Source organism: Syngnathus scovelli, chromosome 15 (genome assembly GCF_024217435.2).
Source record: "Syngnathus scovelli strain Florida chromosome 15, RoL_Ssco_1.2, whole genome shotgun sequence".
NCBI lineage: Eukaryota > Metazoa > Chordata > Actinopteri > Syngnathiformes > Syngnathidae > Syngnathus > Syngnathus scovelli.
In genome coordinates, this window is record NC_090861.1 from 3,649,791 (window position 1) to 3,677,789 (window position 27,999).

The following is a 27,999-nucleotide window of genomic DNA, read 5'->3' on the forward strand; positions in this document are numbered from 1 at the left end:
AGCAGGCAGGGTGGATCTCCAGCTGACGTCTCCTCCTCTCTTGCTCCTCCTCGACGCGCTTTTAATTGAACCCAGTAAGCGTCGCCTCCTGACATCGGGAGAGAGGGGGGGACGACGGCGCCACCGACAAACAAGCTACTGACAGCCGCTGTCGCAGTCTGCTTAGCTGCGGGAGACAAGACGAGAACACCCGACGCTTCCCCCCCATCAAGCCTATTTCAGCATAAACACAAAAAATGGACGAAAAGCTGTTTACGAAGGAGCTGGATCAATGGATCGAGCAGCTAAACGAATGCAAACAGCTCACGGAGGGACAAGTGAAGAATTTGTGCGAAAAGGTGAGTTATTCTTCTTGACAGCCCGCCTCGAGTTAAGTCCGTCGCGGATGTCTCGCCGCCTGGCGTTCTTAAAATGGCGTCATCGGTTCGTATTTCACCGGGCCTACGTGCCACTCAGGGCGGCTTGGTGCGGCGGAAAGAGCTGTCGCATGGCCCGCGTGTTGGTGGGCGTGTGGCCCGCCGAAGTGGGAGGCACCCATTGGGTCAACAAGGGACTTTAAACCCTCTTATGTCCGCCAGATGTGACACGTTTATGTTTCTTTTGGGTCTTTAAACTAAAAGATACAGATTTGTTGACATTTTTTTTATCCTAGGGATGTTATAATAAACATTATCCTTTCACCATCAAACACACACACTCTCTTCTAGCCTGGTGCCTTTCAAATAATCATAAATTGAGCTGTTTATTGCAACTTTAGTTTGGATTTCTGTCAGTTCTGATCTGATTTTGCTTGGTTACTGGCCGTGTAGCAGAGTTGTTGACTCTGCAACGCGGCTTTGACCTTTTAAACACTGGCTTGTTGCTGAGGCAGGGACTTGATGTTACAGGCTTGTTGAGTCATTTACATTTGTGCTACTGAGAGCTCCCATTTTGCAGTTACCTCTGGATTTCAACATTATTTTCCCCTTGGAAAGTGAAAGGTCACCATTTTATAACTTTTAAAGATCAGGTTTACCTCAGCATTATTTTTACTCCACGGACTCCCTTTGTGTTGCTAGGGCAACAGTTGGGAATGTTTATTCCATTCCCTCTACGTGTAGTAAAGGTGTGCCGCATATTTTCACTTTTAGCAGCATGACACACGGTTTCTATTTATACGTGACGTTTTTGTTTACTCATTGCAGCCACCGCCGAAGAAAAATAACAGGCCGTCACAGCTGACAAAAGCTGCTGACTGCGGCACTTTTTCCTCCTCAAGTAGAGGTTCAACCTCAAAGGGTCATTAGGGTTAAAATGGTTGCATATTTCTAAAATGCTTCACTCGGGCGGTTATGGCTAGTGATGTAGTTGCTAGCTAACTAACAACAAAATAACATCTTCCCTATTTATTTAGGCCAAGGAGATCCTGACGAAGGAGTCCAACGTGCAGGAGGTGCGATGCCCTGTGACAGTGTGCGGCGACGTGCATGGCCAGTTCCATGACCTTATGGAGCTTTTCAAAATTGGCGGAAGATCTCCTGACACAAACTACCTGTTCATGGGCGACTACGTTGACCGGGGCTACTACTCCGTGGAGACCGTCTCTTTACTTGTAGCACTTAAGGTAGCCTTCGTACAATAATTTAGATCCTTTTTTTTTCTTAGATGTTGATGGCATGTTTGATACTTGTCTAGGTTCGTTTCCGGGAGCGCATCACCATCTTGCGCGGCAATCATGAAAGCAGACAGATCACGCAAGTGTACGGTTTCTACGACGAGTGTCTGCGCAAGTACGGCAATGCCAACGTGTGGAAGTACTTCACTGACCTGTTCGATTACCTCCCGCTCACCGCCTTGGTCGACTCTCAGGTAAGTTAGTGGGATGGATCTATAAGTTGATGCTGGAAGAAAGAAACAGAGATGATACTTGTATTTTTTTTTCCCCCAGATTTTTTGTCTTCACGGCGGTTTGTCACCATCGATTGACACACTGGACCATATTAGGGCGCTAGATCGTTTACAGGAAGTGCCTCATGAGGTAAAACGATAGAATAAATAAATATTTTCTGGAGCCCTAATGACTATATATTCGATGTCTCAGGGTCCCATGTGCGACCTGCTGTGGTCAGACCCGGACGACCGCGGCGGCTGGGGCATCTCGCCGCGAGGGGCCGGCTACACCTTTGGCCAGGACATCTCGGAGACGTTCAACCACGCTAACCGCCTCACGCTTGTGTCTCGCGCCCATCAGCTGGTCATGGAGGTGAGTAGAAATTAGCAGCGGCGTCATTTTTCAGCAGACTTGTTAGCCTGAAGGCTAACTATAAAGTTGCACTTGTTCTCAGGGTTACAACTGGTGCCACGAGAGGAACGTGGTGACGATATTCAGTGCTCCCAATTACTGCTATCGCTGCGGCAACCAGGCAGCCATCATGGAGCTGGACGACACCCTCAAATACTCCTTGTTAGTGTCGTAAATTCAATCTGCAAAACCCTTTTGTATAAAAAAATGGTTATTTTTTTTTAAATTGTTCATACCTCCCACAGCTTGCAGTTTGACCCAGCGCCTCGCAGAGGGGAACCCCACGTCACTCGCCGCACCCCAGACTACTTCTTGTAACCTGCTTTGAAAATCCACCCCTCTCGTACAGTGTTGCCATATAATGGAGGACACGGCAGCAGCACACATTGTTCCCTCACACAACAACTTATTTAAGCATTTAGCAAGAAATGCGTGTGTATGCGTGAGTGCGTCTGTGGAAGGACCAAAAGATGTGCCATAAATCCTCACGTTATGAATTCCTGAGGACTTGTCTTGCATTAGGAAATATCTCACCCGGAAAATCAATTAATCAATCAAGTTCACTTGATGGTTAGTACTGACAATGGAGAAAAAAATAGTATATATAAACCTTAAAATATATATTAAGGAGATGGGAAGATCTGTTTGCACTTTTGTAAATCTTGAGAAATGTAACATAAAATGAAGACGAATGAAGACAATATTTACATTTTCTTTTTGTTATATAAAACGGTCCAGAGAACAAGGTTTTACCTGAGGTGTCTTGTCGAATGCGTGAAGGGTGTGTGTGTGTGTGTATAAAGATCATCAACGCACTGAACTTACAAAAAAGTTGTTAACAGAGATGTGAAGAACAATAAAGGTGGCTCCTTCATGACATGTGTGCTACTTGTTATTTTTGTGGTCTTGTTTTATCTCTGAATAATTTTACACATTTGAGAAATATTGGAGTGTTGTTCCCATACATTGATGGCTCAGAAATATTATGCTTACCTTGTGTGGATGCAATTTGGTTCTGAAATCTTTGGAAACTTCAGCAAAAAGCGAATCCCAGTCAATCTGCTGAAAAGAATAGGTAAGCAACTTAATCACGGGAAATGGTCAAATTAAATAAAATGTCTTAATAGAATATGGCTCTTGATCAATACTTTTCTAAAAGATATAGGCCTCCAGAATTTAAATTTAGTTTGTACAGTGAAGGGTATTTTCGTAGTTTGTCATGTTGCCCATAAATGGAACCAAACTATACAACTTTGTTGCCACCCGGATCTATTAACGAAACCCCGCGTAAACATATATTTTTCCATTATTGCATTACGAATTCCCTTCTGCAAAGTAGCAATGAATACACCAATTAATTCTCAAAATAAATTTAATTAAATTGTAACATTTGTTATCATGTTTAAAAATAAATAAAAATTAAACAGCCCTGACGAGTGCTTCGTCCCTCCCCTTCAGTGTAACTGACAACGCCAGCGCCATAGCAGCACACACCAGCGTCTTCGACCCCTCAATTTTCCTGCTAAAACTGACAACAGAAGATAAAATTCCACCTGCGGGTTTGGAATAAACACATTCGTGGTATGTTTAAAGAATTATTTCGTAAGCTGGACAACGAATTGGGCTCGGATCGTTCCCTCTCTGCGGAAACGTCTTACTTAGCGTTTGCGAACAGGCCTTTTGTGACCTAGCTTAGTTATGTAGCCTAGCCCATTCAACCTGCTCTGTTTATGACAGTTACATACCCGATTATCTGATGTGAGCAGCTTAATTGTGACAAAATTCAGATTTTTATTTTATTATGAGAGTCTAATTGAATGTGTTCAAGCGGTACAAAAGCAGTTTAGCATCGCCGACGCAGCATGCTAAACGGTTGTTAGCTGCCAGGCGTTTGTCGCTGTTATTCTTCAACGAGGACGTCGTTTAATGTTAAATTTAACTCAAATTGTAGCTTTGTTTTACTCATAAACGTCAGTGAAATTGAAATTCTGCTCGCAGTTTTTTTTATCAAAACTTACCAACTTGTCTGAAGTGATAATGTGAGGCGAACGGTTGCTTCGAGCAGGCAAACTGGAAATGCTCAGTTTTCTATTTTACTTTTATGATTAATGATGCAACAATAATGTTTGAGTTTTTACATTTGAGTTGTTTGAAAGTCTTGTGATTAAGATAGACCAAAATGCATTAAAATAGTGGATCGCAATTTTTTTGTGTTTCAGAAAATGCCCACAATAAAGTTACAGAGCTCTGATGGGGAAATCTTCGAAGTGGACGTGGAAATCGCCAAGCAATCCGTCACCATCAAAACCATGTTAGAAGGTAACGCTAAACTATCATTGTCAACTCATCATTTAAACAACTTTTAAAGTGTAACGTGTTAATGGCGCTTGTGAATCGACAGATTTGGGGATGGACGACGAAGGAGACGACGACCCTGTGCCGCTCCCAAATGTCAATGCAGCCATTCTGAAGAAGGTAATACATCCAGATCTATTTTTAGCTCTACCCGTTTTGTTGTTTACATTTTTATATCGCACGTGTCAGGTGATCCAGTGGTGCACCCACCACAAGGACGACCCCCCTCCCCCCGAGGACGACGAGAACAAGGAGAAAAGGACGGACGACATCCCCGTCTGGGATCAGGAGTTCCTCAAAGTGGACCAAGGGACCTTGTTTGAACTTATTCTGGTAAGGGTGATATCGTCGTCATGTGGCGGCTCACTCGATCTACTCGCATGTCTACAAAGTATCATAAGAGGTGCTGGCTAATAAAACTTTCCACGAAGTGAAACATGAACATGTTTACAAACATCGCCTTGGAATGGCCATAACTCAAATGTCGCAATTCTGTCGGACAACAAGTTTCAAGCTACTTGACATTGAACTTCCATACCTGTTCCTAATATTCTGCCATCTCCGCTCCATTGGGGTCAGGCGGCCAATTACTTGGACATCAAGGGTCTGCTGGACGTGACGTGCAAGACAGTGGCCAACATGATCAAAGGCAAAACACCCGAGGAGATCCGCAAGACCTTCAACATCAAGAACGACTTCACAGAGGAGGAAGAGGCCCAGGTAAGCTACAGCTTCATTTTTTTCCAATCTTTGCAAATGAAAAACGTTTATGACTCGGATTTGTCACCCCCTGCAGGTGCGCAAAGAGAACCAGTGGTGCGAAGAGAAGTAGTGGATTTCGCCGCCAACACACACCACCCCCGAATATAAATGTGTCCGCTTTATTGCTTGCACTGGTCTTGTTCATACTTTGTTAATATTGACTCTATAGCTTACTTCCATTCAGTTCAGTACACCTCGGACCCAGTCCCTCTGCCTCCTCCTCCTCCAATCTGTGTACAAAACTAGCATGACATTTTTAACACGTGTCATTATTTAAATAACCCCCCCCACATCCCTTTCTTTCCGTGCGTTGTCGTCTCAAAAGTTTTTGGATGACTTCTCCCCTGTGTTGGTATTAATTTGTTTTTTTTTTTACTAGACATTTGTTGTCTGTTAGGTTGATCATTAAATGAGAAAGGCTTGGGAAAGGGAGATGATAGATTTTTAAGTGGGTTTCAACATGTAACACCTGTGATGGAAGGAGGGAATAAAAAGTTTCAAAAAGGAATTTGGTGGTGTTTTTCTCTCCTAACAGGCAGGACTGTATTTTTTTTTTTAATTGACAGTTGTATGAGGAGATAAAATTTTGTCCAGCTCCTTTCTTTTTAGATGTGACATTTAAAACTTGTGGGACAACAGCACTTGAGGACCGTGTTTCGACACTCCCGGTATAAACTCTACCTTTTAATATGTTAAATTACATTCATAGTTTGGCAGTAATACAGTCTCACCTGTTTGCTGGATTTGGTCACGTGACATTTACAAGTTGAGCCCCCTGTTGATAAATTCATTTGACAGCAGGTGGCAGTACAGGACAAAATGGCTGCCCCCTAAAATGGATTAAAAAAAAAAGGTTATAAAACACAACTTAATTTAAAAAGCAACAGCTCCATCTGTTGTGAAATGCACTCTCTCCTTCTCTTTATCTATCTATAGATATATATAGTATTTTTATTCAGACTTCAAATTTTGTTGGCACACAAATGACACGAGCGCAAGATGTATATATAACAAATTTTAATACGTCAATAGAACAAGAATTGATAAAATGACTTTAAAAAAAAAAAAAAAAAAGACCGTTTGGGTCTGTTGGTGTGACATTTAAAAGGAACATCGGGGAAGTGAACTTGCCATGTGAATGCACCAACAACAACAAATAAAAAACACTTAAAAATATTGCCTTATGGTGCGGACATGACTAAAAAAATTTTTTTTTTCCCTTAACTACATGGACTTTCCGACACTTATTAAAAAAACCGTAATATAATACCCATTTGGTCGACTTAAGAAGTTGTTTACAAAATGTTCAGTCAAAACAAAAAGGGAAAAAAAAAGGCATTTGAAAAAATAATCCCTCTCAGGTTTGGCCACCAGAAAACATTCTGACCTTAGAAATGATAAAGGAGGCATAAAATATGAAAGTGAGTGAAGTGCCTAAAAAAGTTGAAAGATTTGATCACATGCAATCAGATGGAAGAATATCTGAATAGCTACAAAAGTCCACCCAGACACTATTTCTTTTAACCAGCCAATCCGCCTCTGCGACAAAACGTTGTAAAATGCATACCAAAGCACTAGGGGGCGCCATAATCCCACACATTGATTTTAAAAGTCTGAAAAGGGGGATTGATCTTTTCATCCAACTGGATAAACTAAACATACTGGAATACTAATACATACAAAAATTGTGAAATTTGCCTTTCATTTGAAACACAAAATAAATACATTTAGTTAATTTATCATTAATTACACAACAGATATTTTCAAATACAAAAAAAAAACGTTTTGTGAGGTGGCGTGTATTTTATGAATAGATCTTTGGTGAAAAAATGATAAATTTCACCAGAAGCAAGAGAAAAAAATGGTAGAAAAAGTTTGCTGATTATATTTTATATGATCATTATTACCTGGGAACAACAAAACTGTTTTACATCTATGCGTAAAATAAAATCTGTTTTCTGTCTGTGTGCCCAAAAAAATGTTTTGAAAGAATATTTCATTGGCCTAATCGCATAATTCGCCTGAGTTATTTTCAACTCATTGTCACGATACAAAAGGCTTATGTGCTTGCACTTATTTTTAGATTGTCAGTCATTGAGGTCGTTTAATCCGCAAAAGTTGACAAAAGGCGACAGAACTCGTTTAATATTTTTCTGAATGTTTTTTCTCGTTTTCTGAAAAGACTGAAAAACAACTTTGGCAATTGTGCTACTAGGCTTGCGATTTGTGTTTGTGTGGCCTTTTATGTATTGTTTTTTTCGACAGGACAACTCCCTACTGTACAGATTTTTTTTTCTTTACCAGTCACCCAGAAAAGCAAGCGACGCGAGTCACGTGGCCGACAACTTGCGTTTGCCCAGGGCCGTGGCGGAAGGGGGGCGAGAGGGGCGCTGATGTAGTTGTTGTTGCAAGGGGGGTCCGCGGGTGAGAGTGGCGGGAGAGGGCGGCGGCGTGGAGTCTACGGCACTTAAATGTGAACAAGTTGGGCTCGCGTAGCCTCCTCCTTGAATGTAGCGAACGCACTTTTTCTTCCTCCTAAGGACAGTCACAGACAGTTATCTGGGAATAAACCCGGATGGCACAACGTCAATAACCAAAGAAGTACAACACAAAAAAATGCACATGTACAACACGCACTATATGGAAAAACTAGATTAATTGGTTTTTTTTTGTTAACTACAACCTTCCAATTTTAATGTGTATATGTTTAGTTTTGCGAACAGTTTGTTGTGTCTGCCTTTATATGTGTGTTTATTTTTTGGTCTCCAGGAAATGCTTAAGAGAATCTGCCCTACCTGGAGAAGTAAAAAAATCTATATTATATAGCATACGGAAAAAAAGTATAGTCGATTATGTTTTTATTGACGGTTTAATTTAATTTCCTTCTTTAAAATAACTGCCATCAAGACTAGTCATCGACTTTCTGAGCTGAATTTGCATCTAGCTTAGCATAGAGGCTAGAAGTGTTAGCATGGCGTGAGTACAAGTGGAAACAAAGTTAGTATTGGCCTTGTTAAGCTAACGTGCAAAGCTAACAGGTATTGTGTTTTAGTAGGGAGGGTGAGAATGAGCATGGGGGGGTTTGGGTTGGTGGGTCAGGTGGCGAACGTCGTGACGGTTTTACACACCTGCAGGGACCGCACCAATTTGTCTGCTGCTTGAGGCCAAAGCGAGCTCGACATTTCTTAGGGGACCCGGGCTCTGAGCCGCAACGACGACAACGAAATAACGGAGAAACGACCAAGAACACCAGCAAAGCGGCACAGGAAGAAAAAGATAAAGAAGACGAAAAGGCATCAAAATGGCTGCCGTAGAAAAAACATTAGTAGCAAACACACAAGTTAGTCAGGGCATTTCACGCAGAGCGGGAAAACAAGCTGTATCAAACCTTTAGCCAAGCGATATTATAATAAAATGAGTTAGTAGGTTAGTCTCTTGGGTGAGCGATTTGACCTGTCACACAGAGGTCAAGGCAGCAGCGAAGCCGCAAAAGATTTCACACAGCATCTCACAATCATATTGTTTTGTTTGTGCCTGGTTTGAGCGATATTAGAGATTAGAGAAATCAAAAATATGACGTTTAAGATAAAGCGCTAACGTAGCATTATCTCAGTGTAGCTATATACACTATAGCGTAGTATAAGCTATGTTGTGTTTACCTTGCTAGCACTAGCGAGTCGATAGCTAAGCTTCTCGCTCAATTTCACATGACTGCAAACTCGTTAGCATTTGTACCTGTGTTGGAATCTTGCTGCTTCTCCCTTTTTCTCCTCTTTTTCTTTCCCTGCAAGAGAACAAATTTGAAGTGACTCACTGGATGATAATAGAAGTCATTCAATGTGAATATTGAGTTTAAAAAAAATTCAAAATATGCTAAACATCTGTCACGTTTGTAGCGACTTGCGCTCGTTTACAGATCGCCACGCACCGGTTATTTTGTTAGGTACACTGGCACAATCAATAGATGTCCCAGTGTGTGCTGGTAACCATAGCAACATGCAAGCCGCCGCCGCCCCTCGCGAGGAAGGAAGCATGCGGAGGGAACGCCGTGCGGCCGTCATCGTATATATTACCCACAATCCCTTTCATGCACACTGACGTATTGGCCCTGGCCCCCCCATCACAGACAAGACGAATCCCTACCCAATCGGCTTTACTCTTTTCACCTGCCGCCTCCTGCAACAGGTCAACAGCACACTTAGCGCAACATGTGCTGTGCTACCATGCGCGTGTGTGTAAGTGTGTGTGAGGAATAAAACGGGGATGATGAAGATTGAGACGTGATGGCGGTCTTACGTAATTGTCGCGTGCGGACCAGGTGGGGTACAGCTGCATGTGAAGTTGTCTCTCCTTGCGTGCCAGCTCGTAGTACTTGGCCTGCTCCTCACGTGTCAACGCGTGCCACTACACGCGTATACACACAATGACTCATGTCAAACACGGCAATCATCGTAATGACCACAGGGGGAGGACTTTATGGCTCTCGGTTGAAATGATAGAAAAAAAATTTGTAAAACAAACACTGTCGTATGGCAAATATGAGTTTACCCTTCGTCCGAGTATCTGGTTGATGGCGGCGCTCTCCTTGAGCGTGCACTCCGCAATGACTTTGGCCCTCATCTCCTTCATGTAGAGCATGAAGGCGTTGAGCGGCTTCTTGATGACGGGCTTCTTGGGTTCCTTCTCCCGCTTAGCCTCCACGTGCGGCTTTCTGAGAAGGGAAATGCAGACTTGAGTGTGCTTTATAGCGCCTCCTATGGTTGTAATATTGAATTACCTCTGCCATTTCATTGCCATAGTTGTTCCCTACACTATTGGATTCAAGTGTGCTACTTACGCGTACATGCCTCTGTCGTAATGGTCGTGCTCCTGCTTGCCTGAAGGGGGCACGATGGCGGGGTGCGGGATTCCCGTGGGGTGCATGCCTGATGGGCCCAGCATGAGCGAGTGAGAGAACCTGACCACACAAAAGAAAAAAAAAAACAAATAAACATAATAATACTGATCATAATAATGGAAGCCAAAGAGATGAGCCAAGAAGCGTGACACAAGATAAACAGCAAACAATGAAGGCCCACATTGCCAAAAAGTGGTAACACTCATTCATTTTGGTAATTTTTACTAACCAAAACTTTTGAAAGGAATATGCTGTATGTGCAAGCCTAAGTAAAGAAAAGCAGCAACAAAGACAAAGCGATACAGACAAATGAACAATAATTAGAAAAGAATGATCATAATACAAATGAATTTTGTCTTTTAAAAAGGGTGAGGTAGCAACTCAGAAAAGAATACAAATAAAAAATGATACATCTAATGCAAAAACATTGAAAAATATTTTTAAAAATCCTCATCACAAACGTCTTAAAAATGATTGTTTGTTCCATTTTAAACTATTCAGAAAACATTAAATTTTTTGCTCGAACTCAATAATTGACATTTTAAAACCGAAAGAGCTAGCAAAAAAAAATCTCAGAATAGCAAAAAAAAAAATCAAACTACTCAAGCAACTGCAATTAGATGATCCCTAAATGAGCAACATAACCACGAGGGAGACGTCCTCATCGATGCTACTCTTTTGCTTTGGGCGTCAGAAGTGCACTTATTGCATTAAAGTAGGGATTTCCCATTTTCCCTTATTTCAGTTGCTTTAACTTGTAGCGAACTCTTGAGTCGTCATCTGACCTCATGCTCGTCTGAAACAAAACAGCACACAGGCGACGCTTGCGACAAATAAAGCACTTTGGCGCCACATTGGACTGTCTTGAAAGAGTGAAAGCGAAATGAAATGACACTTTAGCAGGCGAGCAGCGACTTGCAATTATTTTTTTTTGAGGGAGGGGGGGGATTTTTCTTGCAGCAGATGTGGCTACCTGCTGCAGTACCTGGAGTAGGACGAGGCGGTGGGAAGGTTGGAAGGGAAGGACTGTCGGAAGCCGCACGTTGACAGAGCGGCGGGGTACGCCGTCTGCTTCTGCCTACCACAGCACAACACAACCACAACACACAAGCGCTTCACTTGCCTATTTCACTTTTTGTGACTTTACACCCCGAATACATAAAATACTAAAAAAAAAATAAAAAAATAAAACAGGTAAATCAGTAAAATAGGACATGGAAATATAAATAAATAAATAAATATAATAAAATAATATTTGCAACGTACATCAGTTTGAATATTCAAAGGATGTTTGATGAAACCTTTTTTTTCCCAGACCAATATTCCATTTTTGATACCTGTTGTACTTTTTATTTACAAAATTTTATTTTATACAATGACCAAAATTTGTGATCTTTTTGAGGGGGATGATAATTTGCCAATATGCCAAACTGCCGCAATATAGCGCCAACTACTGCCGAGGAGGACTTAATGTTTTTTGTGTTAAGCATCGGTTGAGAATTGATTAGCAAATCGGGAGTGTGTTTGTTATTTATTTAGCTTTAGCCTTGATTGCACAAAATGCTAGCACAAAACGCAAACTGGATTTCTTTGTTGTGTTTTCATTTGGTGTGTTGCTAGAGGTTAGACAATAAGAGAAAGGTATCCAAGGAACAAATCGTGTGTGTGAAAGAATCTTCTGGAGAATCTAATTTGAAGCTGTGAAGCATAGAGAGCCTCAGCGGGAAGATCCGAGGGGGGTCACCGTTGACAGCTGCGTGTCACTGTGAGGCACGCACGCTCGGCTGGTGTGTGGCGGGGTGCAGGCCCGGCAGCCTTTGATATGTAGCGGACCCCGCCTCCCTTTACAAAGCTTCTTTTTTCTCTTCCAACGAATACACTCACGCGTAACGTCACACACCATCAAGATCATGACAACAGGCAAAAGTTCCGTTTGGGATGAATTCACAATTTAGGTTTACGTTTAGGTTTTAATTGAGCTAACATTTATTTACATAAGTGTCACAAACGCGTAAAATTAGGTTTTGGACTGACTAACTTGTTTATGTGCTTTTGGTAATGTGTTTATTCTAAAAGTCCAAGTTGTTTATAAAGCCAATGAAATGCTAAATACAATGAAATATGTGAATCAAATATAAAACAAACAAACCAAGAAGCTAATCCAGGCTAATCTGCCAAACATTTGGGAGTCCACAAGCGTCAAATTGTCACAATAGGACATGTTTGACATTTCCACCAATCCTTCGCCTCAAATCAAAAACATCGTACAAGGCGCCAGAACAAGACGATCATCCGGATTAAGGCAGATTAGTCGTCAATAATTCCTCAGTGAAGACTACTTGTCCGACAAAGATAAAATTGTTGCCGATTAGAAATACTATATCGAAACAAAGACTTCATTGGATATTGTGTGTCATGTTTGACAGAATTCCTAAAGCAGCTCCTGTAGTAAATAATTCATAAATCGAAAGAGGACTGACCTTTAACAGAATTTAGTAAATGAGATAAAGAAAACGATCAAACAAGATAGTAAATAAATAAATAAATCTAAAAATACGTAGTAAATAAAATGGTACATACTTCACTAAATTATCTAGTAAATAAACACAATTTAAGAAAAAAATTACAATTTCTTAGTACTGATTTTTTTTTTTAATTTACCTCAAAACATGACTAACCTCTCTTTCTCAAAACCTTTTGTATTTCAATTTTTCATCTCGCTGTGTCATTACACACGTTTCAGTTCTGTGTATAATAAAACTTCAGTTTCGAAGACATTAATATGTGTCATCTGACTCGTTTTGATGACTCTATTTAATCACACTTTTATTTTTTGATCACAACTACCAAATTAGCAGTGACTCGCCTTTATAAATCAAACAAAAACGCTAAAAGTTAGGTCTGACTGGTGTTTCTATGAGTGCAAGATGAGTTCAAGTCACCACCAGAGCAGCGTAAAAAAGAGCTACTCCACTTTGAATAAGGTCACCCTAAGTTCACAGTGGAGTCACTCACAGGTAGTGTCGCAATGTGTGTCTTTTTGTGTGTGTGCATGACACTCACCAGCCCATGGAGGGCGTGATCTGTCCGACACCGCCTGAAGGGAGAGGGTAGTATCCTGAAAGGTCCTGGGCTTGGTGCCTGTGAACGCCTACAGGCACATACATACAAAAGTACACAACAAACACACACAATTAGGACAACTACATACGGTATGTACTTAATTATCTCTTTTAAGCACATCATTAGGTCGTTTCGGTGGCCCCATTAGAGCAATCAGTGCTATTAGCAGTATGGGAACCTCAAATTAAGCACACACAAAAACACACACAGTGCGTATTACACTGTGTGTGATTATACATAGGTTAACATCTACTGTAGCTTTAAAATGCACTCACAAACACTTCGTGAAGACATTTAATTGTATAACTCGATTGATTTTATTGGCCTCCACAAACATAGGTGGCGCTAGTCATAATTTCAGCTTCTTGTGCCGAAGAAGGAAATCTCTTTTTGGGGAGTGTTGCAGGCACAGTATTTGAATTAACCTTGGGTTTGTGGAATACAAATTAATCACCTGCTTTTATCCATCTCAGGAGGCGGCCATTTTACTCTCTCCTGCCACTAAAAATGACATCATAGTGCCAAAGGGCAAAGCTTGCGAATGTCACATGACTAAACTCAGAAACCAGATGAGCGATGAGGAAAAATATTCACAGCTCGGGCGACCATTTTCTTCTTCTTCTTGTTCACACAGTAAATAGTGTTGGGTGTCAGCGTAGCCCTTCAAAGGAAGTCATTTGTCAACAGACAGCAGCTAGCATTTAGCCAGGCCCCGCCGTGTTTGCTAAGCAATGTTTGCCGCGCAGGAATGCCTGCAGATGACTGTAATTTAGACCTTGCCTCCGGGTGAGGGGTTGGGGGGGGTGCCAATTGGGACCCCAATAATGACGGAGACACAATAAAACGGGGACGGCTGAGTCAGTCGTCTCCCATTTTGTCTCGGCCGACATTTTCTTAGGTCTGACCACACCCTCGTCTTCGCACCTCCACTCATCATTCACACAAAAAATAAACACAAATTCTTCTATCAATGACAACAGCGATGACATCATTGATGATGCAACAGCATGCCAGGGCGAGGTGGCGACTGATATGTGCGGTGAGGTAACCTGTGTGTGTTGATTCCGAGTAAAAAATTATGTGCGATGGTGTGAGAAAGGTCAGACGTTTTCATCCAGGTGTTCGCGTTGTGTGTGTTTCTGTGTGTGTGTACAGGTGTCTCAGTCTGTCATTAAGAGCTGAGTCACTATGTTCGAGTCATAGACAAGGTGTGTCTGTTTCTTTAGTAAAAGTGGGTCTGTATGGGGAAAAAAAAGGGGGATTCCAGACACACAAGGCGCCCGATCGCCCGAGGTGTGTTCGTTTTATGTCCCGCATGCACCTTTTACAGAGATCATCTTGTGCAAGGTGGGCGGTCCCGTTTAGAGTTGCTCTAAGACCCCAAACATTGTGAGTACACACAAAAAGTTAGTACTGAGAGACTGGAGGAGTCACAGAAAGGCAAGGAAGTGGACTACCTAGTAAACATTCATGGATTAAACATTTGTGACTTTGTGTGTGTGTATTGGTACCCGTCTTCTGACTCATGTCGGTCGGCATGTGCGGCGGGCTGCTACCGAAGTGCTCGTTGCCGTAGGGCAGCAGCGACGTGAGCGGATGCATGCCGTGGGATTGCTGCACCACAGACACCTTGTTGGACTGGAACAACACAAGGAGAACAATCATAAGTCATCAAGGTTGATTTAATAGCAGGTAATTGCGAAACAAAAAGACAATGCTAACAAAAAACGGTTAGCAATAGGTCGGCGCTAATACAAATCCAAAAACCCGATTTGTGTTGTTACGTCGCTATGAAAAATACTAAAAGCGTGCTGGCGCGCTAACTTTAGCGCACATCTGTCACTGCGGCTTCTCTTTCACGTGCTGAGCTCGTTTCGCCAAAGGAGAGAAGCGGGGGGGGGGGGGGGGGGGGGGGGAGTAAAACGTCCCGCCTGTGCGTGCGCGTTTCCTCGCCGTAATTAGCCGCCCTTGAAGTGGCTTCCAGAGCGCCTTCCGCTTTTTCCGAGCGCGCTCGGGGGGAGGCGCTCGCCCCAACCCCGTCATTATCGGACCGCTCTGTAGTTAACCGAGGAGAAATCCCCACTCCTCACCTCACATACACACACGACATACACAATGTACATAAAGTTAGGTTAGCTAAAACAAGTGTGCACTCGTACAAAACTCATAGAACAGACAATGGACGATATTCATCGTCACAAGTCACAAAATCTAAATGTCTCGGTCTGTTGACTAGCAAAGGCGGGACAAGTCATTCATTCACTTTATAACTTTTCAAGTGCAAGTTTCTGTGGAGGGGAAATAAATAAATAAAGAAGAGGAAAACTGAGCAAGTTGCTCAATCACAACATATTTTGTTGTTGTTGCAGGACTCGAGATGATGGCAGCAAACTACACATTAAACAGATTAAAAAAAAAAAAAGTTTGTTTGTTTCCACTCCCAGTTGAAGTTTACTGTAACATTGAACATAAAACCTAGTGAATTACATGGTGTGTTTTCAAACAAACCACATAATGTTACCTTACCAAAGCCTGCTAGCTTAATGCTAACATATTGCAAAATGCCAATGACGGGCTAACGAAACCACCATCAATGTTGTGATGTTATTATTTTTTTAAACAGTGGATGGTTCCACATAAAACACATCAATACGTGGAAATAGACAACTAAAGAATAGTCACAGGCAAAAGCGACAAATATTATTCAGCAGTTGTCTTTTGTATATTAATATTAATTGCAGATCCTTCCATAATTGTGACCAAACCTTTAATCTGAGTTGAAGCCCTTTATTTTTAATTCTGTAAGGCAATTTTACAATCTTTTTTATATATATATATATATACATATATATATATATATATATATATATATATATATATATATATATATATATATATATATTCAGGCAACAAAACGGTGGGGGGCAGCCACTTTCTTTTAATGTTTCATCTTTTCTAAAAGGTGAGATTAAAGACACTCGGGCCAGTGGAGGACCAAAGAGACGAGTGTTTTAATTTCCGCTTTTAATGGAATAAAAAAAAACAACTAAAGAATACATTAGTTGCGTGTGTGTGCGCTCTTTAGCATGTATTTTCGCATGCGTGTGTCGCATCAATCCAAACAAGTGCAATGCGAGCTGACATTAAGTGTCACACTGAGAGCGGAGGAGTGCACATAAAACACTCGCGACAATACCAACATGACTCAAAGAGGCCTTTCAAGTACACACACACATACACAAGGGGTAACACAAACACACGTATGCATTTTACTGACACAAACCAATTAATGATCAAGTAATTGCTCCTTTGAAGTCATTAATCTTTGATATCGTCGGCAAACAGGAAGTGTTTTATTTGTTCAACTTCCTGTAACACATTTTGTTTTGAAACGGAGATTTTAGGAGGTGCGGAAAGCAAATTTTGAGTAGGCTGAGATAGGGATGAGGGTCGGGACTAGGATTTTTTTTTCTTGCTTTATTTACCCTCAGCCACCCACCCCCTTCTAAATCTGGAAGTCATTGCCTTCTCCAAATGAGAGCCTTGCTTGACATCAAAAGCAGGACTGCCGTAACAGTGCAGCCATGTTTTAAAAAAAGCAACACCCCTCCTCACCGCAGACCCCCGAAACCTACCCCACCCCAGAAAAAAAAGCCCACACCCCCCGAAAACTGTTTTCTCTTCTTGAGACTCTGTCACATCGAAACACCACAAAGCACAGTAAAATTATTACGGATTTTTGTGTGTGTCAGCTGTGAAAGTTCGCAACCAAAAAAAAAGTGAATACAATGGATTAAAATGTAAATGGATGGATGGGAAATTTGAATGAAAATAACCTTTTAGGGAGGGATTTTTTTTTTAAATATCCCCGATTGCGATGCCGTCTCATGATCGAGATGACTGAGCTGATACTCATATTGAAGACCCGCAACCGCAATTAGAATTTCAAAAATTCGAATGACTTCAAACACCTGCAAAAACATCTACTCCCATTGCCTCTCGTTGGTGGTTCAAAATTGCCGCTAGCGGTTTTGGCGTGTAGCCTCAAGGGTGATTTGACGCCCCTCTTCCAATGGAGCAGCTGTACCAAAATATGACTTTAATTTAGGATTTGGGAATTTAGCCGTCAAAAAAGCCCTTCGCTGTAGTTGGGCTGGCTTGAATTACAGATCAGAAATGTCTTGTATCGAGCAGACGGTTTGAGGAGCTGAAACGGGATTAGAGTGCAGACACGAGATTGGCAAAAACAATTAGCTCTCGAGATCCCGCGCCTCCGAATTGTGAATTGTTTGTAACCGAGGGCCTTCCTCGCATCCGAGGCGGGAGGGAGAAGGTGGGGGTGGACGGTGGGGGGGTGGATTTCCTCAGCCCGTCCAGATCGTATTACACAGGCCCGAAGGCTCTGATGTGGCTTCAGACAGCGAGCGCAAAACCAAAAGCCCGCAACCGCGCAGGCCGGCTAGGCACTCGGCCTCGTCTTGCGGTCGACTCTGAGGAATATTTTTGAAAGCTCGAATGTATTCCAAACTCCCCCCCCCCCCCTTCCATCTCTCCATGGATGCTGCGCTGTTTGAATGTTGGCAGCGAGCTCATGACAAGTTGTTCCGATGGGATAGCACGCAGGATTTAGATGGTCTTCAGTTACGGGCCCAACATCTGGTGCGGGAAGTGCAAACGGCTTTCAGTTCAGAATCGGTTCTAGAATTCATTTTCTAGTTGTGTTCATCGAGATCCGATCCAGTATAACTTCTCGGCCCTCTTTACGCGCTTCACTGTTTTAAAGCTACAGTCACGGATTAGCGCTAGCTAATGAATTATGAACTACAACAATGTTTTATTTCAATGTGGCTTGAGATTTAAATTACAACTCTCCTTACACAATATTCGTTTGCACAAGGGCACACAAATGGACTCGAGATGCTAACGTGTAGTGAAAAACAAACATGTCCGCCTTTTTATCCCTCACATCAATTAAAGCCCTTTTCCAATGGCGAGCTCTTGTTCTTTATTAGCGCAGAACCTTCTTGCCTCTCTCATGGAGTTTCTCTTTAATCTCAGGGAAATGCTTTTGCCATTGATGCGTCTATTGATCTGATGTTTGCGCCTGAACGCTTTTATCTCCTTAGTCTCAAAAGGAGGGGGAAAAAAAAAAGCCTCGAGTTTTAGGCTCTTGCGGATTTTGGCCAATGAGGACTCAAGATGTTTTCTAGACATTAACACATTTTTGTTAGTCTTTGCAGTAGTTATCAGGCATCTGTACGACACCTGTTACTCAAGCGCATTACTCGAGTAGCGTCTGTTGACGCTAACGTTTATTATTCCGTCTCTTTTAACACTTTGCTAACCCAAGAATCGTCGGGTGTTTCCGTCAAATATGACAATAGATATTTTTAGCAGCAATATATCTTTCCGTTTGTCATCAGGCATCAAAACGGACACCTCGGGTCCTCTCGAAACCGCACACTTGGTAGTAACAACAGTTGTAAAGAGAGAATGTCATTCAGGAAACATTTGAGTGAAAGTTGCCTACGATTGCATATTTCAAATGAACATTAAAGCTAAGAATGGACGTATTCTCATTAAAATCCGTGAGTAACCTGCTGGCCTCGTGTTTTTCCATAAAGCGGCGTCCCAGAACTGGACCGCAAGTGTACTAAAAATCTCCTCCCATCTGCTTATAAACCCCCAAAAAAGTATACTTGAATCCAACGTTTTAGCTGGAGGGCAAAGTTTTCGGTGTGGCACGGCTCCATCGGACTAATCCAAGCGCGGCGACAAAGGGGGGGTGAAAGGAGGGCGCTACCATCCAGCAGACCGCGAGTGGACTTGGTCCAAATCCTTTGCGAGGGTTCGCCGTCGTGTGTCCGACCGCAACGCCGCACGTCGAAGAGGTCATCTGTCAACACTGGCCGCTGTGTGTATTTATATATTTGTACCGTATGTGCCCGTTTGTGTGTTTATAAGACATTTGTTTTATTTTAGTCTCTGGAGGAATGTACCATCTGACAAGCGCAGACATCTTATTTACTTGATTGTTGCTGTCTGATAGCATGGCCTTGCACATTTGAGGGTTTGCGTCCAAGCCCGGTGTGGTAGCAGCTTCGGTTCTGCTATCGATCATCTGTAATAATCACGCAGCGGCAACTTCAGTGTGTAATTATCTTCCCGAAATAGAAGTGGTAGGCTCTGCTGAGAGACCTTTTGCGGACCTTTAAGTACAGATTTTTATAGCTGTCACTGTTCGGGGGGGAGGGAGAGGGGGGCAGAATGAGAACTTCAGGTAAAAAAAATAAAAAATCTCAGGAACTTCACTGAAGTGAGTTTTAATCATGGATAGATGGTTGATTGGAATTCTGATGGATAGGAAGTTTGGGTTAGGATTGGATGGGTAGATAACGAGTCGGATTTAGTGGGGAAAGGTTTGATTGGAAAGGTAGCTAGAGAAACGTTGCTTAGTTTGTTCTATTGGATAGGTGGAAAGATTGATAAGGTGGAAAGATGGGCTTGGACAATTTATACACACTAAGTGTACTTGTTATTAATTTCTTCCATCACTGGCGTCCACACATCCATCTGTCTGTTTCTAGAAACATCTGCTGTTTGCGTCTGCGGCTACAGAAATTGTGTGCTGCTGATTTGTAATGTAAATATGCGGTATTAGTGCGCACAAATAAACACGCGCATCGCGTTTTCAGCCGGCGGGCTTCGCGTCGTCACCGACCCGTAATTGTTACCACACGGGGCGAGTGACTAACCGGCACCGGCAGCCGATATGGGAATAATCAGAGACAGACGAAGCGCATTGCATATTTACACATACGAGCTACCAATCTGCTTCCATGTGTGTGTGTGTTAGCTTCGGCCGCGTACGTCCACTTAGCGCTAGTCCAAAAAAACAAACACGGTGGCCAACCAGAAAAACCCGACAAGGTCTCGGCAGTGCGACAAAGCCAAACCGTCCTTTCTTTCTTTCTTTCTTTCTTTCTTTCTTTCTTTCTTTCTTTCTTTGCCGCCTTTAAGAAGCAGGAGCAATTTTGACTGTTACGTAGCAATCAATTTTACCCGCAATGTTTAAATACGCAAAAGTTATATAATTACCTCATTTATTGTGGATCTTATTTGACTTTTTTTAAATGAAGTGACAATTTAACATCACCTCTGTTTATTTTAAAATAGGATAATTTTACAAGCAGCGCAACAGGAGTTTGAATGAAGATTACACAGCAACTGTAAAAGATGCCATTTTGTTTTACAGTTACATTTTCCCCTGTAGCTCAGCAAGTGAAAATTTTCCATTTGCGGTACGCGAGTCGCAAATGTGCATGTTTGTGTGTGTAGTTCAGGTGAGGCTTGTATTTTCCGTGGTGAACCACAACAAACTATACACAGCGAGCTGCACCTCAGAGGACTCTGGTTGCCAAGAAGTATACAATTTACACAAAATCAGTTTTTGCTGAATCCCTCTTTTTTCAACAATCATTAACAGGTTAGTTTGTTTTAAATTTTGCGACCAAAATTAACTTTTGAGGAACAATGTCATCAAGGAAATGACCGAACTTGCGGCGGTGAAATGGTTAAAGGTGTTGTAAAGGTGTCAAGGAGCGATTTTCGACACAGGCTGTGGTTTTTTTTTGTCATAGCGCACTGCGGTTAGCTGCTAGCGCCCTCATTGTTTACTTCTGACTCCCATCCGAGTGACCCTCACTGTACTCTGGGGTCTTCTTCCTGCTCTCTTTACACTCTATCTCTCATCTTTTCTTGTTTTGTTTTGCACTTTCTTTCTTTTCATTTCACACAATGTTAGCATACGTGCCACCTGCGCTTGAACACGCCTCACCGTCACGGTTGCTCCAGTTTTTCATCCGCCCTAAATTGCTCACCGCTGACTGCAACATGCAAATAGGAAAATCATCACAACATGTCTTAGTTTTTAAAGTACAATATGTTTAAATTTATCACCGCCCCAAAAAAATTGCCAGTACATGGTCAGACTATGTGCGCTAAACCATAATCATTCAAATTATGTCAATATAAGACACACTTAGCATACAGTAGCATCTTAATTTTTTTTTTTTTCCCATTCTATGGATGCAATGAATGTATGTTAGTGTGTCACGGAGAAGAATGACCGTGGCGGTAGATGAAAGCGGACGGCGGGTGGCCCGTGCGTGATCGCAGCCATGTGTGGCGGCGCGCTTCATGCGGCCGCCGAGGCTCCGGCTGGTCTGCGACGGCCACGTGGGCGGAGAGAGGCGAGGATGACAACGACGACGATGAACGTTTGGATGAAGGAGAGGAAGAAGTGGAGGTTTCATCTGGTATGGACTATTTTTAAACAACACTATTTTAATGGTACACACCCGAGTGAGGATGATGATTTGGGTGTGGAGGCCAGATGATCGATCAAAATAGATCGTACAAAAAAAAAAAATCTTTTGTACTTTAGTCAATAAATCCATAAGAATATAATCATATGGCAGGGTAAATAATCCTGCAATAAAATCCACAGGATTATTTTTAGACTTGTTTACTTTGAAAATGGTTGAATTAATCTTTATACGTATTATAGTTGATTACAATTAGTGCTACATATTTGATATAGACTTGTTTTTTGTTCGTGTAATCCAGTTGCTAACAAACAAACAAACCGGATCCTAACATTTTATTGATGTTGTTTAATCATCATCATTATGTCACTTTTTATGAAAATAAAAAAAAATAATAATCACCACTTCCTCACAAAACACGCCAACACCTGTTTGCCCTTCCCTTCTTCCGGAAAATAAAAATTACAGGTATAAACACCCAGAGGCCATCTTAATGAAGGCTTTTTTTGTCACCCCGTCTTTTGATAACTCTTCGACTCTTTTTTGCCCTCCTCTTTTCGGAGATAGTCGGAAGCCTCGCTCGGCCAGCCGCCACTTCAAAGCCGCACCGACGCATGTTTGTGACTTCATTTTGCTTATCTACAATGCACGTGTGTTTACCTCTCGGGCGCTATCATTGTAAAAGGTAGGATTTTGAAGTCAATGTTTAAAAACACCAGGAGTAGTCCTTTTTGTAAGCAAGAGGAGAAATGGTGCCAAGGATAAAAAGTTTTCTGACTATAACTCACTTCGGCAAAAAAAATATTGAGTAGCAATCGGACGAAAAACCGAAATGCTAACCAAAATGGCTAACTTCCTGTTTGCTTTGTGGCATGGTTTTTGTGTGCTTTTTTGTGGGTCAACTCAAGATAGACATGCTCACTAAATGACAAATTGCTAAGTGAAAATGACTTTGGGGGCTGAATTTTACCGCTAAAACATTTCAAGGGGGATTTGGTGAAATTTCACCGCCAAAGTTCAAATGACTTTCTCAGGTTTCTTTTTTCAGTGTCGCTGTCACTCGGGGATTGCATATCACTCAAAATCAATGGCGCTCTGGTTTGGCTAACTCAGAGATCGCCGCCTCTGTCGCCTTTGTAAACAACAACATTGGGCCAAAACGTCACGTGTGACCCTCAGCCGAAGTCGCAAACAAACAAGATCAAAGCGTACGCTTGTTAGCGATTAGCGGACTTCCTCGCGATGACATACACGATCAAGCGCACGCAAACACACGTACTATCAAACAATCTTGTCACAATTAGCAAGCGGGCACATCTTGATCTTAAAATGTGACATTGTGAGTGCCCGTGATTCATGACCGCTTCTTGCTTTTATGTTCCCGCTAACCTCGACTACAATTTTTTTTTTTTTTTAAATCATGTTTAGAGATATGCATGATTTGCTTTTTTTTTTTTTGAAAATTGCCTGTCTGCAAATTTGTATCTGATTATTTAAGACGGTCTGGCTTAAATATAAAATTGGCAAAAATGTAAATAAAAAATAAAATAAATGCATTAATAGGACATTCAAAACTGATGTACTACAGAAGTATTTACATTTCTCAATTTCAGGTGTTATTTACTGATGAGTTTGGGAAAATACAAAAAACATGAAAACATTGAAAATATGGGAAAAAAGTCAAATCAATCCATTTTAACTGAGGAATTAAGTAAAATGGGGTTTAAAAATAGTATAATAAATGCAAATTTATTGAGAAATTAAGGAATATGTAACTTTATTTTCTCAATAAATTTTCTGGTTGATTTCGAGGCTGACTTACCGTTGGCGACACGGAGCCATTAGGTAGGTAGGGGTCGGGGAGCATAAGGAAGGGGTACCCGGGGTACCCGGACGTCTTGTACACACCGCCATCTTGCTGCTTGGACGCTGCGAGACAAACAAACAACAAGTTAGCGGAAACGAAAGTCAGTCGTGACCCAATTTGGACTCTTTTTTTCTCTAGTTCCAAATATGTGCCTTGACACTGTAAACAAATAGCTGATTTACAGCATCACTGCTTGACAAGTCAAGTCTATTTTAGTGAGATTAATGAATTATAATGAACAGAAGTTTCAAAAACATTAAAAAACATGTTCAAAATGTGAAAAACAAATCTACCGTTCCTTTTCTCGAACGTCCATTTTAAGATCGTGAATGTTAAGCGTAAATTTTTGAATAATTAAAAACGACAATCACTAGAGCGACTTCCACTTTTCCATTCCTGCACTTTTAGCGACTTTAAATGATAAAACTCATCAGCAAACAGGATCGCCATGCAAAACATGTCGCAGCAAGCGGACACCGGCGCTAACGTTAGCGTCATGCGTATCAAGTTGGGCAGGACGACTAGTTGGTCTATCAGTAACTAGTTCCCCACACAGACAATCAAGTTATTTGTTGTTAGCATTGTTTTGAGTCTTCCTCGTAAATCTTTATTCGTGTTGACAGTTGGCAACTGCCACTCCTGACACCTGCAGGACTCGAGTGGAACAGCAACAGCTGCTAATGTCCGCTACTAATATCTGGTAATGTCAACAATGAAAAAATAAATAAAATAACATGCCATCTGATGGCGTGACCTACGCTGCATACCTGAAACAGGAAATATATCCCAATTGGATCTGTATTCCTACTGTTCCAAGTTTTAAGACTAAAACAAAACGACAAAACAACAACAGTACAGTGACATTACATAAGTCAACAAACATATAATTAAGCATTCCTTGGGATTTAGTTTGGTCATTTTGTGTGATTTGACACATTTTGTTACTTTTAACCTGCACGTGTAAATCCTTAAAGACGCAATGCTCCCAAATGCAAAACGAGTGTTTACAAGTGTTGTTAGTTACGGCATGTTAGATCCTTTGACGTGTTACATGCATCGCCTGGCCTCTTCCTCCTCCTCCTCTTTCTCAAGTCTAGATGTTAATTTAAATCTTTAAGTCATTGTTCGACATTTTCTAAGTCACTAAAAAGTGCATTTGGGCCCAAAATCTGCCTGCTTTTATCAGGTAGACAACTTAGAACGTGTCAAATTTAGTTGAGAGGAACTGAAAGGGAGGGGCAACAAACAATTAAATTTTTGCGAGAATTTGTGGTTGCCTATTCGATGTACGTACGATATTGGTTTATTTAAAACGATCCAGTCAGCGGCTTGAACTCAGTTCAGTAACTTTTTAGCCAAAAATTGGACAGTAAAATTCCCTATATTGTGTTGATTTCAAATGTATTGCAATGTAGTGGCTAGCAAAGTAAGCTAAACTCACATTGCTGACATAAAAATGAGAATTAATTGGATTTGAGTACATATTTCAAGAAAGGGTGTTTAACTCTAAAATTTTTCTTTTGAAAAAGGCAAAACTCAACTCTCTTAATATGTAAACAACATAAAAAGTTTCAAATTAAATTCAAATTGAGATTCTTTACTGCAGTAATTCTAATACGTTTAATTGATCAATTTCAATAAATGCCCAATAATATCGATAATCAACAACCCTTAGTCATGGAAACACCTTCAAAAATCTCAAATTTAATCCATATGTGCATTGAGACTCATTGAATGGCCTAGGGGGGAAAATGCCTGTTGTAGTTAATGGGAAAACTGTATAAAAGGCTAAATATAATGCTAATTAATGAGATTTCCAAGAGTATTTCATCGTGAACGGACGCCATTAGCACATGCGTGGCCTTAAAAAACAAAAATTAAGTAGCAGACGATCGACATTTTTTACAGCGGCCACCTGGAAGCTTTGAAGTCGCCGCAGCCGACCAGCACGTGCCCCAATGACCAAAATACTTCGACACGCTCGATGAAAAATTAATTTATATCGCCCTGATAAACACATGAATACTTTCACTGAACATAAAATACAACACTTTAGGGGGTCTCCTTACCGGCGTCGAGCTGCTCCCTGTGTTTGTCCGGGAAGCCCCTCTGCTGTTCGGCCGGCTGCCCCCGTCTCACCGCCTGGAGGGTGCGAAAGTGAAAAAGTAGGATGTAGGCTGATTAAAAGTGTCTAAAAGTGAGTCTGGAGTGGACGGAATTACACCCCACATCCCTTCGTGTTGAGGAAATGTAATAAAGTGTGAAAAGAAAGTTACAAAATTAATAAGGGAGAAAAAAAAAAAGCACCCTACCGAGGAGGCGCCGTTGCCGCCACCGGGGCCGCCGCCCGGGCTGTGCTGGTGTATCTCGGACTCGTTGACTAGCGACGACTTAAGGTCTGCCAGGTCCTGTTCGGTGAAGGCGCACTCCTGGTGGACCTTCTCCTCCTGCTCACCTTCGTCTTTGAAGGCGATCATCTCGTCGGTGGCTCCCAGGTCGTCCCCCCCATGCTGAGGCATGTCGACGTCCGGGGACACTTTTCGAAGTGCGTCCAATAAAGTAAAAACCAAGAAAAAGTCGGAAAAGAGACGTCAAATCTGCGGCGTTGTCCTCTTAAAGAGTCCGGAAGAATAAGAGGGAAAGTTGTTCCGTGGCGTCCCGCGGCCGCCTGGAGGACTGATGTTCTCCTGCAAGAGTGAGCAGGACAAGACGAGGACCCCCGACATCAAAGGGAGCCGCCGGGGTGATTGGCAGATCCGATGACTCGTGTGTGTGTGTGTGAGATTGTTTCTACAGAACTTCTTAAAGAGACATCACCATCTCGTCCTCAAGCATAATTCATGACTACCAGGGGCGTGTTCACGCCATCAAATATTGAGGGCTCCGGCCAGCCCGCCAGCATATGCTGCATTCATGAAATGGGGTAAATCCCCACTACTTTGTTTTATGGCATCTTTCATTGAAAATGGCAGCTATTGTTTTTCAATAATTGTTGCGGTATTTATAGTGCCCATCAGTTATCCACAGATTTTTCGCTATTCGCAGGCCGACCCCCTCTTCATGAAAATAGTAAATATCCCACTTGCATATGTAGTTCAATGCTCAAACAAAACAACAACAAAAAACCATTGTTACTTCCACGACCCAGACGTTGCTTTCAATTAAATAGGAAATTAAAAACACGGGTGCTAACCACTCCCTTTAAGCTGCCTTCAATAAAATAGCAAATGTCACATCTGAATCTGTATAGTCAAATCAAAGTACATATAACAAGCAAACAAGACAATTACCCACCACTATACTTCCACTACGCTTACGCTGCATTCAATAAAATAGGAAATGATGGGTTCCTAGGTTTCACCCTTTGCCAGCTTGACTATAAAGCGGGTTCTTGCTTTGCCAAAGCGTGTCGCCAGTGTGCTCCTTTTTGGCCCAAAAAAAGTGTTCATTTAGAAGCGCCGGGCAGGAGGACGCCATGCGGGATGTTGCGTGCCAAACAAGAGGGCGTGGCGCACCCGGCATGAATCTGGCCCCCATTTTGTATGCCGCCTGACTTGATGTCGAGGAGGGAAAGGAGATGGAAAAACACACACAACAGTTGAAAGTTGCAAAGTCGTTCCTTCCCCTTTTTGTTGCTCCCTGTGCCGATGCATTTTTAATGCGCTCGCTATTAATTGAGAAATATTCATACGCGACACTTAATCGTAGGCCGAGTGATGATCTTCAGCTGTGCAGCAAAATTAAATACAAACAGAAAGACGAGCAAGCGTCCATTTGCATAAAGCTGCATATTTATACAATATCGCTGGCGCATATTAATACAAAGATTAAAAGGCGCACTTGCAATGTATGCAAATCTAAATTATGAATGACTTGTTTAAACTCCTTGTTTATTCGCCTTGATTAAATATAGACAGATGTTTCTGCCCGCAGAGACCCTCGTGCGTACTTTTTTCCACAATACGCCCCCTGGAGTGTTCGAAAATAATAGCAGACGGTCTTATTCTTACGAAATCCTGCACGGCTGTTCAGCATGACATGTGAATCAACAAAGAACAAACAGGGCGGTAGTCGGCCATTTTTGTTTGAAGTTAACATAGTTAGCATAGTGTCAACGTAATACCTAAGTTACGGTATTCGGAAGTAAGGCTGAGCCGTGAATTTATTTCTAAAAAAATTATGAAAAATTTGACTGCTGATTGAACTTTCTACAATGAAAACATGGCAGTGAACAGAAAGGTGCTAGCAAATAGCTAGCTGCTAAAGCTAGCTAGTTTCTAGCTAAGTAAATAGCTAGCTACTAAAGATAGCTAGGTACTAGCAAGCTAATGTATAAGCACTGAAAAACTCAAACTGAATTAATTGATCAAATTGGTGGTGAAATCTG

The 27,999-nt window shown here is 41.8% G+C and overlaps 3 protein-coding genes and 1 long non-coding RNA gene across 15 annotated transcripts; 2 read left to right on the top strand and 2 right to left on the bottom strand.

Moving 5' to 3' along the window:
- Positions 1-2: 2 nt before the first annotated feature.
- Positions 3-4,382, bottom strand: LOC125982457 (uncharacterized). The gene is made up of 3 exons (XR_007486397.2): positions 4,300-4,382; positions 3,275-3,343; positions 3-1,880 (listed from the first exon to the last, which is right to left on the bottom strand). It is a non-coding gene; the product is annotated as an uncharacterized lncRNA (long non-coding RNA).
- ppp2cab (protein phosphatase 2 catalytic subunit alpha b) lies at positions 191-3,158 on the top strand. The gene is made up of 7 exons (XM_049742913.2): positions 191-338; positions 1,394-1,603; positions 1,675-1,848; positions 1,928-2,017; positions 2,081-2,242; positions 2,325-2,443; positions 2,527-3,158. Exons 1-7 carry the CDS (start codon positions 237-239, stop codon positions 2,597-2,599), a joined length of 930 nt encoding a protein of 309 aa, XP_049598870.1. The 5' UTR covers positions 191-236; the 3' UTR covers positions 2,600-3,158.
- Positions 3,703-5,906, top strand: skp1 (S-phase kinase-associated protein 1). The gene is made up of 6 exons (XM_049742980.1): positions 3,703-3,862; positions 4,501-4,600; positions 4,683-4,756; positions 4,826-4,969; positions 5,216-5,356; positions 5,433-5,906. The coding sequence occupies exons 2-6, from the start codon at positions 4,504-4,506 to the stop codon at positions 5,466-5,468; spliced, it is 492 nt and encodes a 163-aa protein (XP_049598937.1). The 5' UTR covers positions 3,703-3,862; positions 4,501-4,503; the 3' UTR covers positions 5,469-5,906.
- Positions 5,758-27,997, bottom strand: tcf7 (transcription factor 7). Of its 12 annotated transcripts, none has more exons than XM_049742829.2 (13): positions 25,925-27,997; positions 25,682-25,754; positions 23,568-23,674; positions 14,930-15,056; positions 13,359-13,446; positions 11,269-11,373; positions 10,236-10,355; positions 9,947-10,109; positions 9,695-9,802; positions 9,542-9,574; positions 9,134-9,182; positions 8,527-8,599; positions 5,758-7,933 (listed from the first exon to the last, which is right to left on the bottom strand). In XM_049742829.2, exons 1-13 carry the CDS (start codon positions 26,129-26,131, stop codon positions 7,729-7,731), a joined length of 1,458 nt encoding a protein of 485 aa, XP_049598786.1. In that variant the 5' UTR covers positions 26,132-27,997; the 3' UTR covers positions 5,758-7,728. The 12 variants fall into 12 exon arrangements, with proteins under 12 accessions (XP_049598786.1, XP_049598787.1, XP_049598788.1 ...); XM_049742830.2 differs by having other exon boundaries at positions 11,281-11,373; positions 25,925-27,996; XM_049742836.2 differs by having other exon boundaries at positions 7,829-7,957; positions 25,925-27,996.
- Positions 27,998-27,999: the final 2 nt, after the last annotated feature.

Coding starts and splice junctions, on each gene's coding strand:
- tcf7 (XM_049742829.2), bottom strand. CDS start 26,131: ATGCCTCAGCATGGGGGGGACGACCTGGGAGCCACCGACGAGATGATC. Junction 10,356..11,268: donor TACTCCAGGTACTGCAGCAG/GTAGCCACATCT, acceptor TTGTGTGGTCAG/GTTCTCTCACTCGCTCATGC. Junction 7,934..8,526: donor AATTGGTGCGGTCCCTGCAG/GTGTGTAAAACC, acceptor GACTGTCCTTAG/GAGGAAGAAAAAGTGCGTTC.
- skp1 (XM_049742980.1), top strand. CDS start 4,504: ATGCCCACAATAAAGTTACAGAGCTCTGATGGGGAAATCTTCGAAGTG. Junction 4,601..4,682: donor CATCAAAACCATGTTAGAAG/GTAACGCTAAAC, acceptor GTGAATCGACAG/ATTTGGGGATGGACGACGAA. Junction 4,757..4,825: donor ATGCAGCCATTCTGAAGAAG/GTAATACATCCA, acceptor CGCACGTGTCAG/GTGATCCAGTGGTGCACCCA.
- ppp2cab (XM_049742913.2), top strand. CDS start 237: ATGGACGAAAAGCTGTTTACGAAGGAGCTGGATCAATGGATCGAGCAG. Junction 339..1,393: donor TGAAGAATTTGTGCGAAAAG/GTGAGTTATTCT, acceptor CTATTTATTTAG/GCCAAGGAGATCCTGACGAA. Junction 2,444..2,526: donor GACACCCTCAAATACTCCTT/GTTAGTGTCGTA, acceptor TACCTCCCACAG/CTTGCAGTTTGACCCAGCGC.